At 37.2% G+C, this 18,437-nt stretch overlaps 1 protein-coding gene across 7 annotated transcripts in view; it reads right to left on the minus strand.

Moving 5' to 3' along the window:
- GRIA2 (glutamate ionotropic receptor AMPA type subunit 2) overlaps window positions 1-18,437 on the minus strand; it is a 117,589-nt gene that overhangs the window by 21,701 nt on the left and 77,451 nt on the right. For all 7 annotated transcript variants that reach the window (XM_030563887.1, XM_030563892.1, XM_030563886.1 and 4 more), the window contains exons 7-12: window positions 11,024-11,191; window positions 10,637-10,741; window positions 9,791-9,901; window positions 8,375-8,581; window positions 7,465-7,835; window positions 2,933-3,131 (exon numbers count right to left, since the gene is read on the minus strand). In XM_030563887.1, the coding sequence (XP_030419747.1) occupies window positions 2,933-3,131; window positions 7,465-7,835; window positions 8,375-8,581; window positions 9,791-9,901; window positions 10,637-10,741; window positions 11,024-11,191 (1,161 nt within the window). The remainder of the gene's footprint in view (window positions 1-2,932; window positions 3,132-7,464; window positions 7,836-8,374; window positions 8,582-9,790; window positions 9,902-10,636; window positions 10,742-11,023; window positions 11,192-18,437) is intronic.

An 18,437-nucleotide genomic window follows, 5' to 3' on the forward strand; every position in this document is an offset into this window, starting at 1 on the left:
AGGCACTCAAAAAAAGAACTGTCTTTTCCATTTTTCAGCTAGCTCTAGCTGCAGCAATAATTCACAAGAGTGAAAATACTGCACTGCTTTGTGATTTACTCCATTCTCTGGGTTACCTGGGGTACATATGTCAGAATTTGTATTGTCTGCCTACTTAGACTATAAGCTTCTGAGGTAAGGATTGTGTCTCCTGTGTGTTATATGCAGCACTGGGCGCTATCATTTTCCCTCCTCTCTAACGCAAATAATAAACTGGCTCATTTTATTGCAGATGAAGATGAAGTAGCACCATACTGAAAACTCTTCTTGGTGGATTTTTGGAAAGCAAAATCTGCAATGCATAATAATGAAAAATACCTTTCATCCTGAGTCCCAAAGTGCTTTACAAAGGTGTATAATAATTATTATAGCCATTTTACTGACAGGGAAACCAAGGTAAAAAAATGTCTGATTTACTTGCAAAAGGTTACACGCTAATCAATGGTAGAACAAGGAACAGAATGTATGCCTTCTGACTCCCATATAACTAACCAATAGACCTGCTGCCCCCCGTCAGTATAATCAAACCTGCTGCTTGTAAGGATGACAGACATGGCAATTTCCTCCAATATCTTTGACAGATCTTATTGAATTACATTTAAGTATCTTTGGAGTCCTATTAAACACAAAGGCTATGTATTATTCTGGGCCTTGATGATCACAGAACTATATTGAACAATGCGGGAGACAAGAATGAGCTTTTTGAAACAATACATGTAAAGTGGATTTCCTGGGAAATATCTAGGGGGGGAGTGAATGCGAATTCCTGTCCCCTACTGCTGGTTATGTAAAAACCCAACCATCTGCAGCTAAAGGGTGAGGAGAGGGCAAATGTCTGCTGATTACCTGCTCCTAAATCAAAGGCCCAAGCTCTATAAAGGAGTGACTCACAGATTCATAGCTCGTTCTAAGCTAACAGCTGTTATGAACTTGTGACCACAGAAAAACCCCTTGGTGTGGTTTGAAGGACTGAATCCTACCAAAGTCCTTGCTGAAGACGGGTGTATAAGCTTACTGGCATGTGTGTACATTATTTTATTGTTTTTAATATGTTTTCTCTGTAAAGTTTTCACCTTAAGAATAGTATGTGCTTCCTTAGAAAGGGCTATGTGGTACCTTATAACTGTGGGCAATTATACTGTTTATAGCCTTTGGAGATAAAGAAATATGAATTGTGACATTAAGATAAAAACATTTACTGGTACAGAAACAAATAAAAACGAAAAAATTTGAAAACTGTCAAGGAAACTCTTCAAATTTGTCCCTACCAGTATGTGATAAAATGTGTTATCACAGACAGGGGTGGCACTGGGGGGAGGGGAGTTTGTGGGGGCTATAGCCACCCCAAAATTTGCCTTAACTCTCCCACCCCTGCATAGCCACCCCGTAGCAGCTGCCACTCTCTGACCACTGAACTCTGAATGCAGAGCGGAGGGCATGGCGGCTGCTGGTAGGCTGTCCAGCTCTAGTAGGAGCAGAAAAGTAAGCCCGGGTGGAGGGGCTGGGGTGCCTGAGAGCAGTCCCCAGCCTGTGTCCCCTCCCACCATGGCATGCTGCCCAGGGCAGGTGGAGGATCAGGGGATTCCCACAGCGGCCTGCACTGATCTATTCCAGCTCCGGGGCCCTGCTCTGCAGTCACTGCTCCCCAATGGCTCTGCCAGCTGTGGAGCCAGGTCCTTCCCACCTGTGTGACTTTTACTGGCTGCAAGCAGCCAGCGCTGCACACTGCCTGGTTCCAGCTTCCAGCCAGACCAGAGGGCAGGGCTTTGGGGTGGGGGAAGAGGAACAAGACGCAAGGCCATTGAGAGGGGCATGGCCTAGTGGCAAGGCAGGGCTAAGGCCTACCTCAGTGCCCTAACCAGGAAGAGATGCTGCCCCTAATCACAGGCTATTAGCAAGCTGGTAGTACGTATGGCTGACTATGGACCTACATATGATATATGGAGGTGCAGGCACATATCCAGAGAAAACTCATACTATCCTGAATGAATTCACATAGTTTTGCTGTTGTGCCATGTCACTCATGAAAGCCTTGAGGAAAAATCCTTCCTCATGATTTTTCTACTGCCAGGAACAGAGAGAAACAATCTTCATATATAAATGGCCTTGTATGGCTTTCTTCTGAGTTTCTCAAGTGTCTGTTTTGGGAGCCAGAATTTGCCCCTTCTCCTCCAGTAGGATATTAATACTAAATTGAATTACATTCTTATTTGAGAGCCTTAATTTAAAGAATTAAGATAACAAGACAATGGCTTCTTCAAAGAGTAGTTCTTCAAATCCACTGCCACCTCACAAGCAGAGCCATGTCAAAGAGAGCACAGACACAACACAGCACACACATTCCTCATCTGAGCAAAACTCATATCCTGTTTGTTTGATTTTCTGGGGTGCCCACCCCTAGAAGGTGGGATTTTAACGCTCTTGGGAGGCCGACTTTTGCCGGGCTGACACAGTAATAAAAATTGTACCGTACGTTCTGAAACAAAAATATAGTTTGGAATTAAAGGTTCAGCCTGGATGAGGCCTCTCAGGTACTACTGTAATACAAATAATAACAAATATATTTTGTTGCTGTGCTACTCAAATGAATGGAATAAACTGTTCTGTACTCTCAGGTCTTGCTTATTTCCATGCTGTGGAATACTATATAGGTAAATCTTCTTTCAGTCACGTTTCACTTTAAATTTATTTTAAACAAGATTGTCAAGTGTTTTTAGATAAGGAAATGGCGGAAGCCCCATATAAACAAGGAATGTCCTACTTTTGTTATATAGTAGAGATGTGCATAACATTTTCATACAAACCTTTTAAAAGAACCTAGGGGGAAAAAATTAGATAAAGGAATGACTAACTAAGATAAAAACAGAAAGCTAGGAAAAAAATAAATTCTTACCCTAAAAAACTCTTTTGTGGAGCCAGAATCTAGTGTCCCATAAGCAATTTCTGTTTGCTTAGAAAGATCCTCTGCACTTTCAATAGGAGACACCATCCTCTCAACCGTCAGGAAGGCAGCTAAGTTAGCCGTGTAGGATGAGATTATGATCAGGGTAAAGAACCACCACACACCTCCAACAATGCGCCCAGACAGGGATCTAATAACAAGTATGAAATGGATTTGTAAAATGAAATGAATGTCCTAAAAGGAACACAAGTTATCAGTTTAATGTAAATGATGCATTATAATACAGAGAAGTACTTCAGGTTATCCTGTACTGCTGCTCTGCATGCTAATCAAGCAGGAAATTAATTCACTGTAAAGTTCTGCTGGGTCAGACTGTAAGCGTCACTAGATCTGGTGGACTTCGCTGAAATCAGGAATCCAGACTTGAGATTACTTTATGGAGAATTAGTGCCCCAATCTTCAGAGATATGAATATCCTGAAATGAAACTGCTCAGATCACAGTGAGCCATAGAACAAATAAACTTTTCATGCTATCTCATTTCAGGTCCTGCGTATGACACATGAAAACACAGACAAGGGAATCAAACAACACCAATGCAACAGTGTTTCAGATAAACTAGAAATGTACTTTAAAAATTGATTGGCTGAAAATTGCTTATTTTCATGAGACATTCAGACAAAGACTGATATCCACAAAACAATGACTTATATTACTGTGGATATACAGTAATTAGAAGGAATTAATCTATGCTGAGAAACGGGCAGCGCTACTTGAAATAGCTTTGGCCAAGTCAATTCTCATAAACTAAATAATAAACATAACTATTTTTGAAAATACAAGCATTTAGCAAACTGGGGAATAGACATGAAACAATCAAACTGACACTACAGTAAAATGGGTGAGAAAAAGTACAGGTTTTAAATAGTAATCTGACGCTTTAACTGCAACAGGTGGGCTCTTATGGGTCTTTGTTTTGCATCTCCTGCTCAAGAAAAGAAAAGAGGTCTCAAGAAAAATAGATCAAACAATTTAGAGTTCACTACTTGATTAATTCAGTGATTTTCGAAACTGAGAAAATATAATAAAATTGCTGATGCTGACATCATAGTCAAACTTCAGTCTACACTTTAAACTTGCCAATTTATTACTGTATTGTTTCCTAGCAATACATTATATTAGGATATAAATAACCTTTGGAGATGTGCTTAATAACTTGGTAGAAATCTGAGTATATTTGAGCATAGGAAGCCCATAAATCCAGTGAAACCGCAGCTCAGATATTTTGCTAATGTATCTGCACTATATAATGTATAAAAAATTACGTCAATCACCCAACCTACCATAATGTAAATACAAATTTAAACTAAGTCATGAGAACTGTATCAAGTCAGAAAAAAATTCTGAGATTTTAGAAACTAAAATTATTTCTATAAAGCTGATTTTTTAAACTGGGAACAAAAATAAAGAGAAACAATTCTAGCCAAATCATGTCTGTGATTATTATTGTAAAAAAAACCTCAATGGTAATAAAGACATATTCTGAATGTCTATCTCTATGCAGGACTCTCTTACCGGAAGCCCTACATAAAAATCAATGACAGGATATGGCCCAGAATATGCTACTGAAAAGGACCATAGATCAGAAATTCTGAAATTCCATCCTATTGTTCCTAGTCTTTACTATGCTCTGCAAACCCTCTTTTTTCTCAGCTTTGAAAAAACAATTTTTGGGGCACGGCCATCATCGTAATGCTCTTTTTTTGTATGGTAATAATTAAACAGTTGATTACATGATAAGAACTATGTATTTACAAGGTAAAGTATGTGTCTTTAAAAACATTAGTGCTAATTCTATGCTAGTTATGTTAAATTCACACTACATGTAATCGGCAATAATTTACTGAAATACGAGTGTAATCTTTCAGTCCTCACGCAGGCAAAACTCCCATAATCATTGTAAGAAGAATCAAGCCCAAAATCATTACAACTGTTTCTTTAGCTGCCTGGTATTTTCCATCTAAAAGCTATTCAGTTATCATTTATGTTCAGAGTTTTCCCACAATATCCATCCTTAGTAAAATAAACAATTTTCTTTTTAACATACATTTTGAACCCAAATTTCAAAGTGGTGCACCAGCAATAACTCACATTTATACAAGCAAATGAGCATTAACAGTTACATATAAGTTAATTCTGCACCCAGTTCTCTATTGTGCACATATTTACCCAATTTTCACACAATGCTTTGCACGCACAAAGGTAGGAATTTGCAGTTAAAAAGGGTGCATGTGCATTTTGAAAATCTGGCTCACTTCGGTCTTTCCTGTGCTAAGAAAGTTTTGCTAAAATTACCCACCATTGCTACCACTCTTTCAGCTCTACCTGTAGTACCATGGTAGGAGCATTAGTGTAGACAAGGCTCCGGGGGATGCCAGTGTTTTAGGCCCCATGTGATCTGATCTATTCAAAGCAGGTCATGGTATTTACAACCCCAGGACTCATTGGCAATTTGTCTGCATTAGTGCTCCCCGCAATGTTCCCACTGGTGGAAATGAAATGGTGATAACAATGGTGTGAACTGTGAGCAAACATATCCTAGTGCAGACACAGCCTAAGTCATCCTCCCTACGGTTTGGGGGAAGAAGAACAGCACAGAGAATTTTTTTTGTCATTACTTTAATTAATTGTTGGCTGTTCTGTAACCACAGCAATGGGCTTGGTATAAGAACACAGATTGATAGAAGAGCTTTCAGCCTTATTATTTCTATAGTAATACATAAGTAGACAGACAGATAATTGTAAAATTGAATGTTTTCATTATGAATTATGACTAGAAAGAAAATTGGGGAATCTCAAATGCTGTACTGACATTGTATTTCCAAGTACATCTCCAAAATAATCTGAGTTTTATATACCTTTTGTGAAGATAATATGCTAATCTTACTTTTGACAAAGTTATTTACATTTTAGCAAACCAATGTATAGCAATTCTCATGTTTTATTACCCAGCAGTGAAAAAAAATTAAATCAACCTTTCACGTTAAGCTACCAAGGGCTTGATTCTTTAAAAACAATTTTGCAGCTATTGATTTACTTTACATGCAGATAAAAATTCATAGTATGGTGCCTGATAAGAGAAAAATAATGAAATTTATACAGTTGCCTCGTTATTTGAGATGATGAGCCTCATTGCCATATATCATTTTGCTGAGCAGGGTCTGTGATTATATCGCTGGGAAGAGCAGCCATATCCGGCTACCAAAAGCATATTGTCCTCCAGAATCAGAAGCAGCTACCTTATTTCCATAGAATAGAAATGTGAAAGGCTGCCTTTTTCCTTTAGCAAGCAAGCCCAGGCCACAGGTAATGCTCCTTCATAGAACGTCCAATGGAGGACTGATTGCATGGTCACAAATAGTATTTCTGCAGGTATTTATTCAACAAAATATTTAATAGCCTATATGTAATATAAAGAATAGGCTTTCCTTGGTAAAAAGTAAATGTGCTACAGCACATGGGAACTGCCATATCAGTGAGAGGTTTTCCTGATATTTTCCATTTTGTTTTTGCTCAAAAGTAATTATTCCTACATTACTGTGTAATTAGACACAGTAAACTCAGAGGACACAGACACTTCCCCTCTCTTATATTAGAATGTTGAGAAGAAGGTGAAATCACTGAGCATGGTTAGAAAGCTCCTCTGATTTAATTTCCATAAATTCAACTGCCATATTTCAATTGTTAATGTAGGGTCCCCATTCAGCAAGGTAATTACGCATGTGCCAAACTACTTTGCTGAATCAAGGCCCTAACCACATGTGCACAAAGGAAATAGAATATTTAATGAACTGCAAAAGAAAAAAAGTGGGGCAAGTAAAATCCTTACTTTGCTCCCAGATAAACCATGTGAAAAATCCCTCAAGAAAGGCATATGTATTTTTAATGAATCGGATCCTCATTTTCATTCTAGCAATTTACTTCACACAAAACTGAGCCATACAAAACAATAGCAGTTGTTTGTAACTACTTCACATGGCTTTAATGGAAATGGATTCTTTTTATTTCATTTCTCTGCGAAAAAAAGATAGGTTAATATGTATGTGAGATGGTATGTAAAGTGGTCTTTGGAGGGAAAGTGCTGCTTCTGTAGCTAATTAGTGGTGAGTTACCCTTTTTTCCCATTACAGTTGGTGTGAACCAGATGCACAGTTGACTGTAAAATGGGAATATGCAGCAAAAACACGGTACCCCTCCAAGAAGGCATGGAATGACAGGAACCTTATGCATTTTACAGCCTCTGTATGGTGTATATAAGTTCAGTGGGGAAATCTATGATCGAGAGGATATCGATCAAGTATTTCACTTTCTTGCACCAATGGCAATTGTTTTAATTTCAATGACTTTTGAACTCTTTGGGAAATAAGTCAGTAACCAGTTTACTTTTGAAAATGAATATATATGCACCATGAAACTCCATTTGAGACCAAAAATGCACAAAGCTGAAATGGGCAAGTAACCAACCTTGGCGAAATATCGCATCCTTGCTGCATAAAGGCACCCAGGGAAAACCAGAGACTATTAAATATCCCAAATTCATTAGTTGATTCGTTACTTTGCGTTTCTCTTCCATCTTCAAACTCCTCAGTGTGCCACTCGTATGGGCTAAATCTGCTGACCAGGAATAAAACTACACTGACCCCAATGTAGGCAAAAACAATGCACATCCAGATCTCATATGCTAAGGGATCAAGAAACGAAAACACTCCTGGCTTAGACTTCTGTGGCTTCTTGATCATTATAGATATCCCGAGGCTCATAAAGGGCTTTGAGAAGTCAATCACCTCTTCTCTCACCAATGTTATAGTTAACGGAGCGATTGCAATGTCGGCTTTCTGTAAAGGGAACAAAGCATGGTAATAACAACTGATGTGATCGTTAACAAAGAATGGCTTCATTCCTAATGCATATCACAAATGAAGAATAGGACAGCAGGGACATGGATAATAGTCATTTCACTGATAATGCCCTATTGAGGGTAAACTAATTAGTAATTTATATCCGAAAATCTTCTTACTGACATATATACAACCATCTGATTGGACTATTCCAAGCCTTCTCCTTACATATATATGTTATATTGCATTTACAGTTTTCAGACATACTCTTTCAAAGTTTATGGCACTTAAATATGTTAGCAAAGCATATTGTCTTGTATCTGTAGGGAAAACAGAGAAAATACAGACTCTTTCTCCTCATTTAACTTTTATATTTAAATCAAACTTCATGTTTTAATCTTTAAATTTTTCATATCAAAACAAGCTACTATCTCCATAGCAAATATGAGGCAGATCAGTTTCCTGCATGACAGGGAGAACACCTCCACACAAATCACTACCATCGGTCATAGTAGGTGTTATTAAGGTTTTCTTACCCCATAAACAAGTTCTCCAACCATCCCATTCCAGATTTTTGTGTCTGCATCCCGGGCTCCATACTTGCCATCCCCAACAATTGTGAGCTTGTACTTGAATCCACAATGTTTAGCAATCTCTGCAGCTAAGTCCACACAGTAGCCCTCATATCGCTCATTTCCTTCAAGCAGTTCATGATTTTTCTTCATCATGACATATGGGGACTCCTGCACAGAAAGACTGAATTTTAGCAAGCCAATGAAGAGATAACTATGATAACTGTGCACTTATTATACAAATATATTTGATTTTAGACGGGGGAAAAAAAGAAATCCAACCCATCTTATTCACAAATGTTCTGGGTCATTAGATTTGTCACTCTGATTATTCGTTCAACATGTCTTCTATAACATTTAAAATTATATGCTTCACAGTCAAATTCAAATGCCAACACTTACAGGTATAACCAGTCCCAGAGATGTTTAAATAATGACTGTGAGTGTAATAGGAATTATGTATACACTGTGGAGAGAAGAGGCTCCAATATATTGTTTATTTTACTTGTTTGTTTGGGGTTTTGAATGTGGATGGTGGGTTTTTGTTTGTTAAAACTGTAAAATCCAAGTGGGTTCTTCTCTATTCTGCAGCCACCTCTCTCACCCAGCCCCTCAATATTGCAACATCTCTAGGTAATACATGTATTCAGTTACCTCACAGAAATACTTCGAGGGTCCAGACAATAAACTATAGCTGTGCAGCAAAATTCTCACAACCAGCAAAACTAGTGACAAATAATAGGTTCACAATAAAAGGGGATTTTTCCCCTTCTTGCCCCAATTTATTTTCCCATAAAAATCTTGCAGCCAGAACAGCTAGTTGCTCACCAAAGACATACCTGTGATTAAGCAGTGGTGTAAATTAGATGACACTGCTACTATACAAACAGTGTACGATGTTCTCTTAAGATGGCATAGAAAATTAAGTTTCTTGTTCATTCCTCCATTTTGGCACAGAAGTTCAAAATGGCTAGAGGTAAAACTCTGAAACTCCTAAATGTTCTTATGGTGAACTCCATTTGCTTACGAGTATGGAGAGCGGATTTTAAAAATAAATAATACAATTTTGCCATTCAGACAAAGAGTTCTTCGAAATCAGGCTATTGGTTCCTTGTAGCTGGCATGGATTGTTTTTGAATAATTTATCGATCAAATAACTGTCTGGTTTTTACAAAGTCCATGCACTGATCATCCTTTCTTTAACAGCAATTGGATAGTATCAGTCCTATCATTCATATTCCATAAAAATAGCATTTCAGAATTTTCTGTATTACAGGTATGGATTGGCATAACAGTTAACTAATATAATGAAGCACAACAATTCATTATAATACTAAAACATAGATTGCTTTCTCATGAGAAATGTGTTAAATTAATTACCAAAATAGTGGTGACAACAATAGTCTTATTTTCTAGTCCTGTGGATTCATTCCCAAGAGGACCGTCAATGGGATTCACAACCATTTTGTCCACTTCACTCCAATATCCAATCTGAAAAAGTTTGTAGGATGTATGGAACTATAATATGTAAACATCTTATTACATTCAAGCATACCACACCCCAAATATGCCACACGAAGTTATAGTAGCTGCAGCTTCACCTATATAAACCTGCAAGCATTAGACAGGAATTGACAGGAACTTGGACGTGTAAACAAATTTCAATATTAATTTTCCTACTATGGAGGTTAAAATTTTCAGCCACATATCACCTGATTTTGGTATAAAAATCATGCTGCAGCATTGTAAAGGTTATACAAATTAGGAAGAAATGTTCACTGCTACTGCATTTGGCTTTTCTCCGAACGGCTAGGGATGTTAGGGGCAGAAAAAAAAATCACATTTAGAGAACCCGTTAATGAGAGTTATTCTCTGAAAAGTTGTATTCTGCATCATCAGTTCAGAAAGTCATCATCAACGTTTATTTGGATTAGTTGTTCCCACTTATCTGCTCTAACTAAAAAAAAAAAGAAAAACAAATCTACACAATTTATTTAAAATAAAATAAGCTATAGTTCCACATGGTACTTACCAGAAATAAAAGCTCATATTTATTAGAAACAAACAGGACACATTTTTTCTTTGCTCTGCAAGACCATTAAAATATAATCATATGAATAAACTTAATTGCAACATGGCCTTTAGTGGACTATACCTTTCGGTCACCTACCTTTCCATATCACTTAGTAGGGTACAACTTTTAAGGGCATTTAGAATTAAAATTACCTTCCGGGGACCAGTATTTTTGAGCTCCATGATGTTTATTGTATAATTTATTCTCTTTCCATTCTGGTCAAATTTTATATTCCCTGTTAGACCTTCCACCTGAACCTATGGGAAGTAAGAATGGAAATAATGCTAGCATTAAATTAGTTTATTCCATAATTGCATATTGATACCCCCCCACCCAAGACAGACTGTATTTAGGTTTATCCTAAAAATTATATATCCTTAATTACTAAGATGTTTTCCTGGGGTATTAGATATAATTGATGCTGGTCTTGTAAATCTCTACCAACAAAGTCCTGTTTAGGAGGCAGAAAGATTCTTTCAGAACATTCACAGAGTATTTCATACAGACATTAATTCCAGAACAGGTTCTAGAGAGACTACCTGTTTTAACGCCCTTTCTATTTCCACACCATGACCCCAGGGCACTGCTGGATTTGCAAGACAGTCTCCAGCATTTCCTCGTCTGGAGATCTCAATCCTCTGTTTACGCAAATTACGGAAAGCTTCAGTCATCACTTGAACAGCATCATAGGTCAGAGCAGATGTATACTGAAAAGGATTAAATATAATGAATTAAAAAGTGGTAAGGAGTTAAAGCTTCAACGCATTTTCCAAGGCTATCATTATTAATCCATTAAAGACAGAAATACATTCAAAATAAAAAGGATGGTAAAATATTCTTTGGGATTAGATCATTTTCTTGTCATTTGGCGCTCTATTTTCCCATGCATCCGATGAAGTGGGTATTCACCCACGAAAGCTCATGCTCAAAAACATCTGTTAGTCTATAAGGTGCCACAGGATTCTTTGCTGCTGGTGCACTATGAGTCCAAACTAAGGGTTTACAAACTTTCTCACCTTCCCTCCTAATTGCAACTGTGCAGCACTCCTGTTTGCAGCTACAGCAAGTGTTCCATAGAAACGTGATGTTTGGAAAATATTTGTTTTAGGATTTTTGAGTGATTTAGCAGCAGGAAATGAGGATGAGATCTCCCTTTTGATCAGAGTCTTCATAAGATTCCATGTATAACTAGTTTATATAGGGTTAATAAATGACTGCTATATGTTATAAGCTTGTCTAATATATGCTATGGAGAGTTATAAGCACATCAGTAGAAGATTTTATAGCTACATTCCCTGGTTATATTGATCTGTTGGCCTGTTGGAATCTATAATAATTGATTAACCATTTATTAAAACACCTATTAATGTTAATTAACCCTTTGTAAACTACAATTAAATGGAACTCTGGTATAAAATGTGAACCACTGTTTAGCCAGACAGCTGGTCCACAGACCACCAGTAGACCATGGATCATAGTTTGGGAATCTCTGGTCTAAATTGTATTGTTAAGTAGAATGTTAGCTCTCTAGGAAAGGTTTTCCCCCTATATCAGGTGCAGCAGTGAGCATATTGACAGCATGCAATAAACAACAACAAAAATAGCAGTAATAATAAGTAGGGCCCTACCAAATTCATGGTCCATTTTGGTCAATTTCATGAGCATAAGATTTTAAATCAACCACACTCTGGCCACCCAGCTCTGAAAGCAGCACAGAAGTGAGGGTGGCAATACTGCGACCCCCTAAAATAACCTTTTGGTGCCCCTGTAATTCCCTTTTGGGTCAGGACCCCATGTGAAAAACGCTGATCTCCCCTGTGAAATCTTTATAGTATAGGGCAGGGGTCGGCAACCTTTCAGAAGTGGTGTGCTGAGTCTTCATTTATTCACTCTAATTTAAGGTTTTGCATGCCAGTAATATATTTTAACATTTTTAGAATGTCTCTTTCTATAAGTCTATAATATAAAACTGAGCTATTGTTGTATGTAAAGTAAATAAGGTTTTTTAAATTGATAAGAAGCTTCATTTAAAATTAAATTAAAATGCAGAGCCCCCCGGACCAGTGGCCAGGATCCAGGTGGTGTGAGTGCCACTGAAAATCAGCTTGCATGCCACCTTCGGCACACGTGCCATGGGTTGCCTACCCCAGTATAGGGTAAAAGCACACAAAAGACCAGATTTCATGGGGGGAGACCAGATTTCATGGTCCGTGACATGTATTTTCATGGATGTGAATTTGGTAGGGCCATAACAATAAGATAACTTAACCCCTTACTAGCAAATAAATGAGTGCTCTAGAGGCAGGTTTATGTAAGCTGAAATGGATTTACTACAGCTGAATGCAGTATTCAAGATGAGCGCATATCATCAATTCATATCTGTTATAATACTTTGATTTTACTTTCTATCCCATTCACTACACATTCTAACAGTTTATTTTTATTTTTTACCACTGCTGTCACTGAGCAGAGGTTTCCTTTTCCTTTTTTAATTTTATTTCTGTATAATTCATTTCATTACCAAGGTCTCTCTAGCATGCAGTGAATGCTGCATTATGCCATTAATACTTTATGACAGCCCAAATTTTCAGGGATATAATGTTTGGAGTGCTTCAGGGAGTCATGTCATCATGTCCATTACTGATGGATCTTAGTCTTCATTGACTAGAAAATATAGGTAGTGTTTAAATCTCAACTCCATAGTATTATGCTATTATTATTCCTTAATCTTTATACCATGATAGCAGCTAGAGATCACAAGCCGATTTGGGTTCTATTATACTAGGCACTGTACATATGACAATCTGTCCATTTTCTGTCCTGAAAAGTTCATAGCCCAAGAAGGCATTGTTATCCAAAGAATGGAGGGAGAAGGATACAATTGTCACTCTATTTCTAGATATATGTATATAAAACTGTATCTATTTATTGCAAAACTTCTTTCTGGTAGTTATAAATATATAAACTAAGTGCCAGCTCTCCCCATCTGCCTCTCAACACATTATGAGGTGGCTGATAACCCGTAGGAACGTTGTAAAGGTGGGTTTTGAAGGAGAAGTCTTATAGGTCAGTTTAGGAAGTGACAGCATAAGTATGTCACATGTTTTTAGCCCAAGACAAAACAAAGAGTTTTGCACAGACACCTTTTGAGAGATTTGGGGAGAAGACTGCTATCATATGCATGGATTTGATTAATCTAGGGCTAAACATTCACAATGGGTTATCTAAACCGAACATGAAAATTCACATCTGCATCCATTGCATGGACAAATCCCACAGATTTCCTAAAGGTTTCATAGGTCATGGTGTATGAATATAAATAAGTATTCAAGTCATCAGAGTAGATTCAACTCTAGGTTCTGCCCAAAGGGTAGCTCTGGAGCAGGGAGGCTCCTATTCTTCTAGAAGATGGAAATAACTTGCAGTTCTTTAATGCCATGCCAAAACCTTCCAAGCCTAACTAATGAGGGAGTATAGTCATGGCAGCCTGGGGATGGACTGGTTCAGTCTCGTATATCTGGGCTCCTGTGGGATCCCATATACAATTTAAAGCTTCTTCCTGTTGGTGGAACTTCCAAATGAGCACACTGGTGCAAACATAACTTGCCCTCCTCAGGAGATGAATAATTCCTGGACTTTAGTGGCTCAGAAATGTGGTGTATGAGTATATAATATGTTACTCTAGTCATTTCTGTCTTCATTCCACAAGCCATAAATCAAGCTGGAAGTTGATTTAATAAACTAAACTGAACGTTTTTAAAGGAAATTTCAGGAATAGTTTCTTCATTCCAGAGGTTAAGAGATGTTACATGGAATCTCTCTCCAAGCAGCCAGCGGGGAGTCCTGCATTTTTGCATGTGCATTTAAGGTTGAATTTTGAACCTGAAATGAGCATCCTCATAAAAGCTCAAAAACCAAAAGTGAAATACAAAAAGAACTTAATGGTTTCAAGCCAATCTTGTGATTTTTAGGTATCTGACACATTATTTCGAGCCCCTGAACATGCCAATACTCTTTCTGTGCAGTTTTTCACAGTAGAGGAAATATGATGTGCAAAGTTTTGAATGTAAGGAATTTTGGTTAACAACATTGCAATCAATGGCTGCAAAGGGGGAATAAAAGCTTATTAGCATTTTGTACCATCCTATAATTATTTATTCCATTCATTTTACTTGCTGTTAGCTGTATGTTTAATCTTCTACCCCGCAGAAGCATAACAAGTACTCATGGGAAATTATGTCTTTATTGGGGAGAAATGTAGTGATATCCACGAGCTAAGTGTAAAGTTCCTTTGTATAAAACATTGCACATATACATCATCTTTAAGTGGAGGGGCTCAAAGTGATATACAACATCTTACCTCCCTGTTACACATGGAAAATTGAGATGGTGATCTAGTGACATTCCTATGTCAAGTTAATGGTGGAGTCAAGAACAGCACCTAGGTTTCATGATTCTCAGACTATTTCTAATGTTATATACTTATTTGAAATTTAGACTATGATAAGTGAAATACAAGTGTTTATGTGATGGTTACATACATACATATAACAGGATAAGGAATATACATAAGTACAAAAATTGTGTAAGTAGTGTCTTGATTTTCCTCTATATTGGAGGCTTCATCCTCCTCTCATTTAGGAGAGCACGCAATGGGAGGTTTATTTGGAATCAGTTTCACTGAGAGAAAGGTCAAGGCATGAGGGCAGGTCTACACTACAAGGTTAAGTCGACCTAAGTTATGCAACTCCAGTGATGTCAATAACAAACATACCTGGAATCAACATAGCTTAGGTTGACTTACTGCGGGGTCTACACTGAGCTGGGTCAATGGGAGAAATTCTCCCATTGACTTACCTTACGCTTCTCATTCCGGTGGAGTACCGGAGTCAACAGGAGAGTGATCTGCAGTTGATTTGGCGAGTCTTCACTAGACCTGCTAAATCGACCCCTGGTGGATTGATCACCACAGAGTTGATCCCCAGTAAGTGTAGATATACCCTTATACACCAGTATAAATCCACTGACATCAGTACAGTTACTTCTGATTTACACTGGTTTGACCACAGAATCAGGGCCTGTTTCTCTAATAGTGGTTATTTTCTTGGGTACAGTGGTAGATTTCTTCAAAAATCTTCATTTCCATGACCTCATTTGGATATTTTTTACTTAAAAAAAATACGAGGAGGATAACACAGACTCACGAAGCATTTCTGATGTGCTGCAGGGCACAAAGACTAGATGCATAGTCCTGTACATAGGTTTCTTCCTAACTAAAGACATAAATTGACCTTCACAACTATTTTTAATTCTCTCTAACCTACATCTCTTTTGATATGACCCCAAGGAAGAGTTACGTAGGGTTCTGCCAAAATGTTTTCAATCTGCCTACATGATGGAATTATTTCCTTTGGGTAATAATGAAATAGAGAATTTTAGTGGAAGTTAAATGTTAAATAGACACCAAAATGTACAATCTTATTATTATATAAACAGTCCATAATAATTAGAACTGGACAAAAATGGCAACTTTTTACTTCATCATAATTTTCATGGCAAAATTAAAAATAGTTGTGAAAACAGCAAAATGTAATAAGCATTATCCCAATGAGATCTAACATGCAGGAAATTCTATTGACGGTTATGTTATGTTTTTCCATTAAATATGACGTACATGTACACGACATGAAGAGTGAACAGAAATATTTCTATCTACCAAATGAAAGTCATCTCTTACAAAGAGTCAGCAGATGGTCTCTGCAACATTTAAATCCAACTTACGCTCTATTTTTAAAAAGGGTAAGTACATATATTAGACAGACCACATATTAATAAACATTTTGATTGTAGTCAACCCAGATGAATCATAAAGTGAAGATAATATGAAATAATCCAAGGCTCCCATGTTGAAGATAAATAAATGTGCAGTCTCCAATGTAGAAGCCAACATTGTGTGAACCTTCATAACTCCAATGCTTGCCTGGTCACTCAGAAGGTACAGATAAATAAATACTCACACTATTATAGACCAATTAATTTTATTGATATGTTTGGACTTCCAGCCTAGTCAGGCATATACAATTGAAAAGGGGACATCCACTCAATAATCATACTTTGACATGATATTTTTATCTAGTATTATTATATGGCACACCGATGATTACTGAAAATGAAAGATTAAAGAAACATAATGTTTCTCTATTTTTTCCATTATGTGTACTTTGTGAATTTGACAGCACTTAATGTATAGTATGGTTCATAGTTTCCCCTGTACAGTTGATTACTCAAAGTCCCCTGTTGTTCATGTAGTTCTGTCACATAATAGGGAGAGGAAAATATTTTTAAAATAGTGAATTGTGATTGTAAACCTCAAAAGCTGGCAGCAGTATTTAGGGACAGGTGATGTATCTGAAGCTCTTTTCATCTTTAAATTCACTAGATTTCAGGCTGATGGTGTTCCTTTATATACATTGTCCAATGATGTTTTCTAATTCAAGATGCAGCATTTCCTTTTCTTTTTCAAAGATTCTAGGATTGGAAGGGACCTCGAGAGGTCATCGAGTCCAGTCCCCTGCCCTCATGGCAGGACCAAATACTATCTAGTCTTTTCTACATAGTTAACATGGGACTCATTAGGCTAAACAAAACCATCAGTCTATCAAGTTTGGTATTCTTCTTCTAGAAGTGACCAATACTCAAAGCTACAATGGAAGGCAAAACCTCATCATAAATCCCCATGAATACATGGTGGGTTGTCTGTTTTAATTTTCACAGATTCATAGTTTTGAAGCCAAAAGGGATCATTTGATCATATAATCTGATGGCTTGTATAGCAGAGGCCATAGAAGCATCCAGTTATTCTTGTACTGAGTCCAATAATTTGTTTTTGATTAATGTGCATATTTAAAGGCATCCAATCTTGATCTGAAGACCTCAAGGGATGGAGAATCCATCAATTCCCTGGTAGTTTATTCCAATGGTTATTTACCCTTACTATTAAATATTTGTGCCTTTTTCCAGTTTGAATTTTAAACCTCTATAAGATGTAACTAGGTAGCAAATATTTTATTCTGTTATTAGTGCTCACATTTAATCCACATATATGTTAATCAGAAGGCTCAAAGGGGATAAAGAAACACACATGCATAGAGAACAGGTAGGTCAGGTCAATCTTTTCCAACATGTTGGGATCTAATGAGTCTCCTAAATGTTTCACAGTAAATTTAAGATGCACACAGAAATACAAACAAGCATATATGAAAAGGAAACAAATGCAGTGAGCAATAGAATTCTGTGTTCTTGTGTCTCTGTAGGCTGTCCTGGATATATGGTCCTCTAGCTTATTGCACTAGGCTAGCTGTTTTTTCACTGGATTATTGTATCTTCCATTGTTTTACTTCTAGTTATTTGCTAAACTAGACAAATTAATTTCAACAGAATATTTTGACAGTATAATGGGCTCCTGCTTTGATAATGAATGCTTCAGCTTAGCCTTGCCTTGGGGTTTATGTTCTATAAAATCCCTCCACTGAGTTTGGATATTTATATTTCAACTGGGGACCATTACACTGGTGCAATGTTATATTTCATCTTGCAAAAGCTGCAAAATGGTTTTGTTATAGTACTTTGCACTTCTATGACATTTTTTCATCCAAGGATCTCAAAGCACTATACATATGTGGGTAAGTTTCCAAACAAGTTTTATATTCACTAGATACAAAAATGTTACGGAGACAAAATCTCTGCTGGTATGACTACACTGCAGTAAAACAAAATAATGATTAAAAAAAAAAAAACCCCAACCAGACCAAAAGAAAAAAAAACAACCCAAAATCCTGCAGCAGTGAGTCTCAAAGCCCAGGTCAATTGACTTTGGGGTAGTGGAACTTGTGATACAGGCTCTCAGATCTTGTGTTGGGGGAACGTCTCAGAACCAGGGCTCAAATCTGAGCA

The sequence above is a fragment of the Gopherus evgoodei genome, chromosome 5, assembly GCF_007399415.2.
Source record: "Gopherus evgoodei ecotype Sinaloan lineage chromosome 5, rGopEvg1_v1.p, whole genome shotgun sequence".
NCBI lineage: Eukaryota > Metazoa > Chordata > Testudines > Testudinidae > Gopherus > Gopherus evgoodei.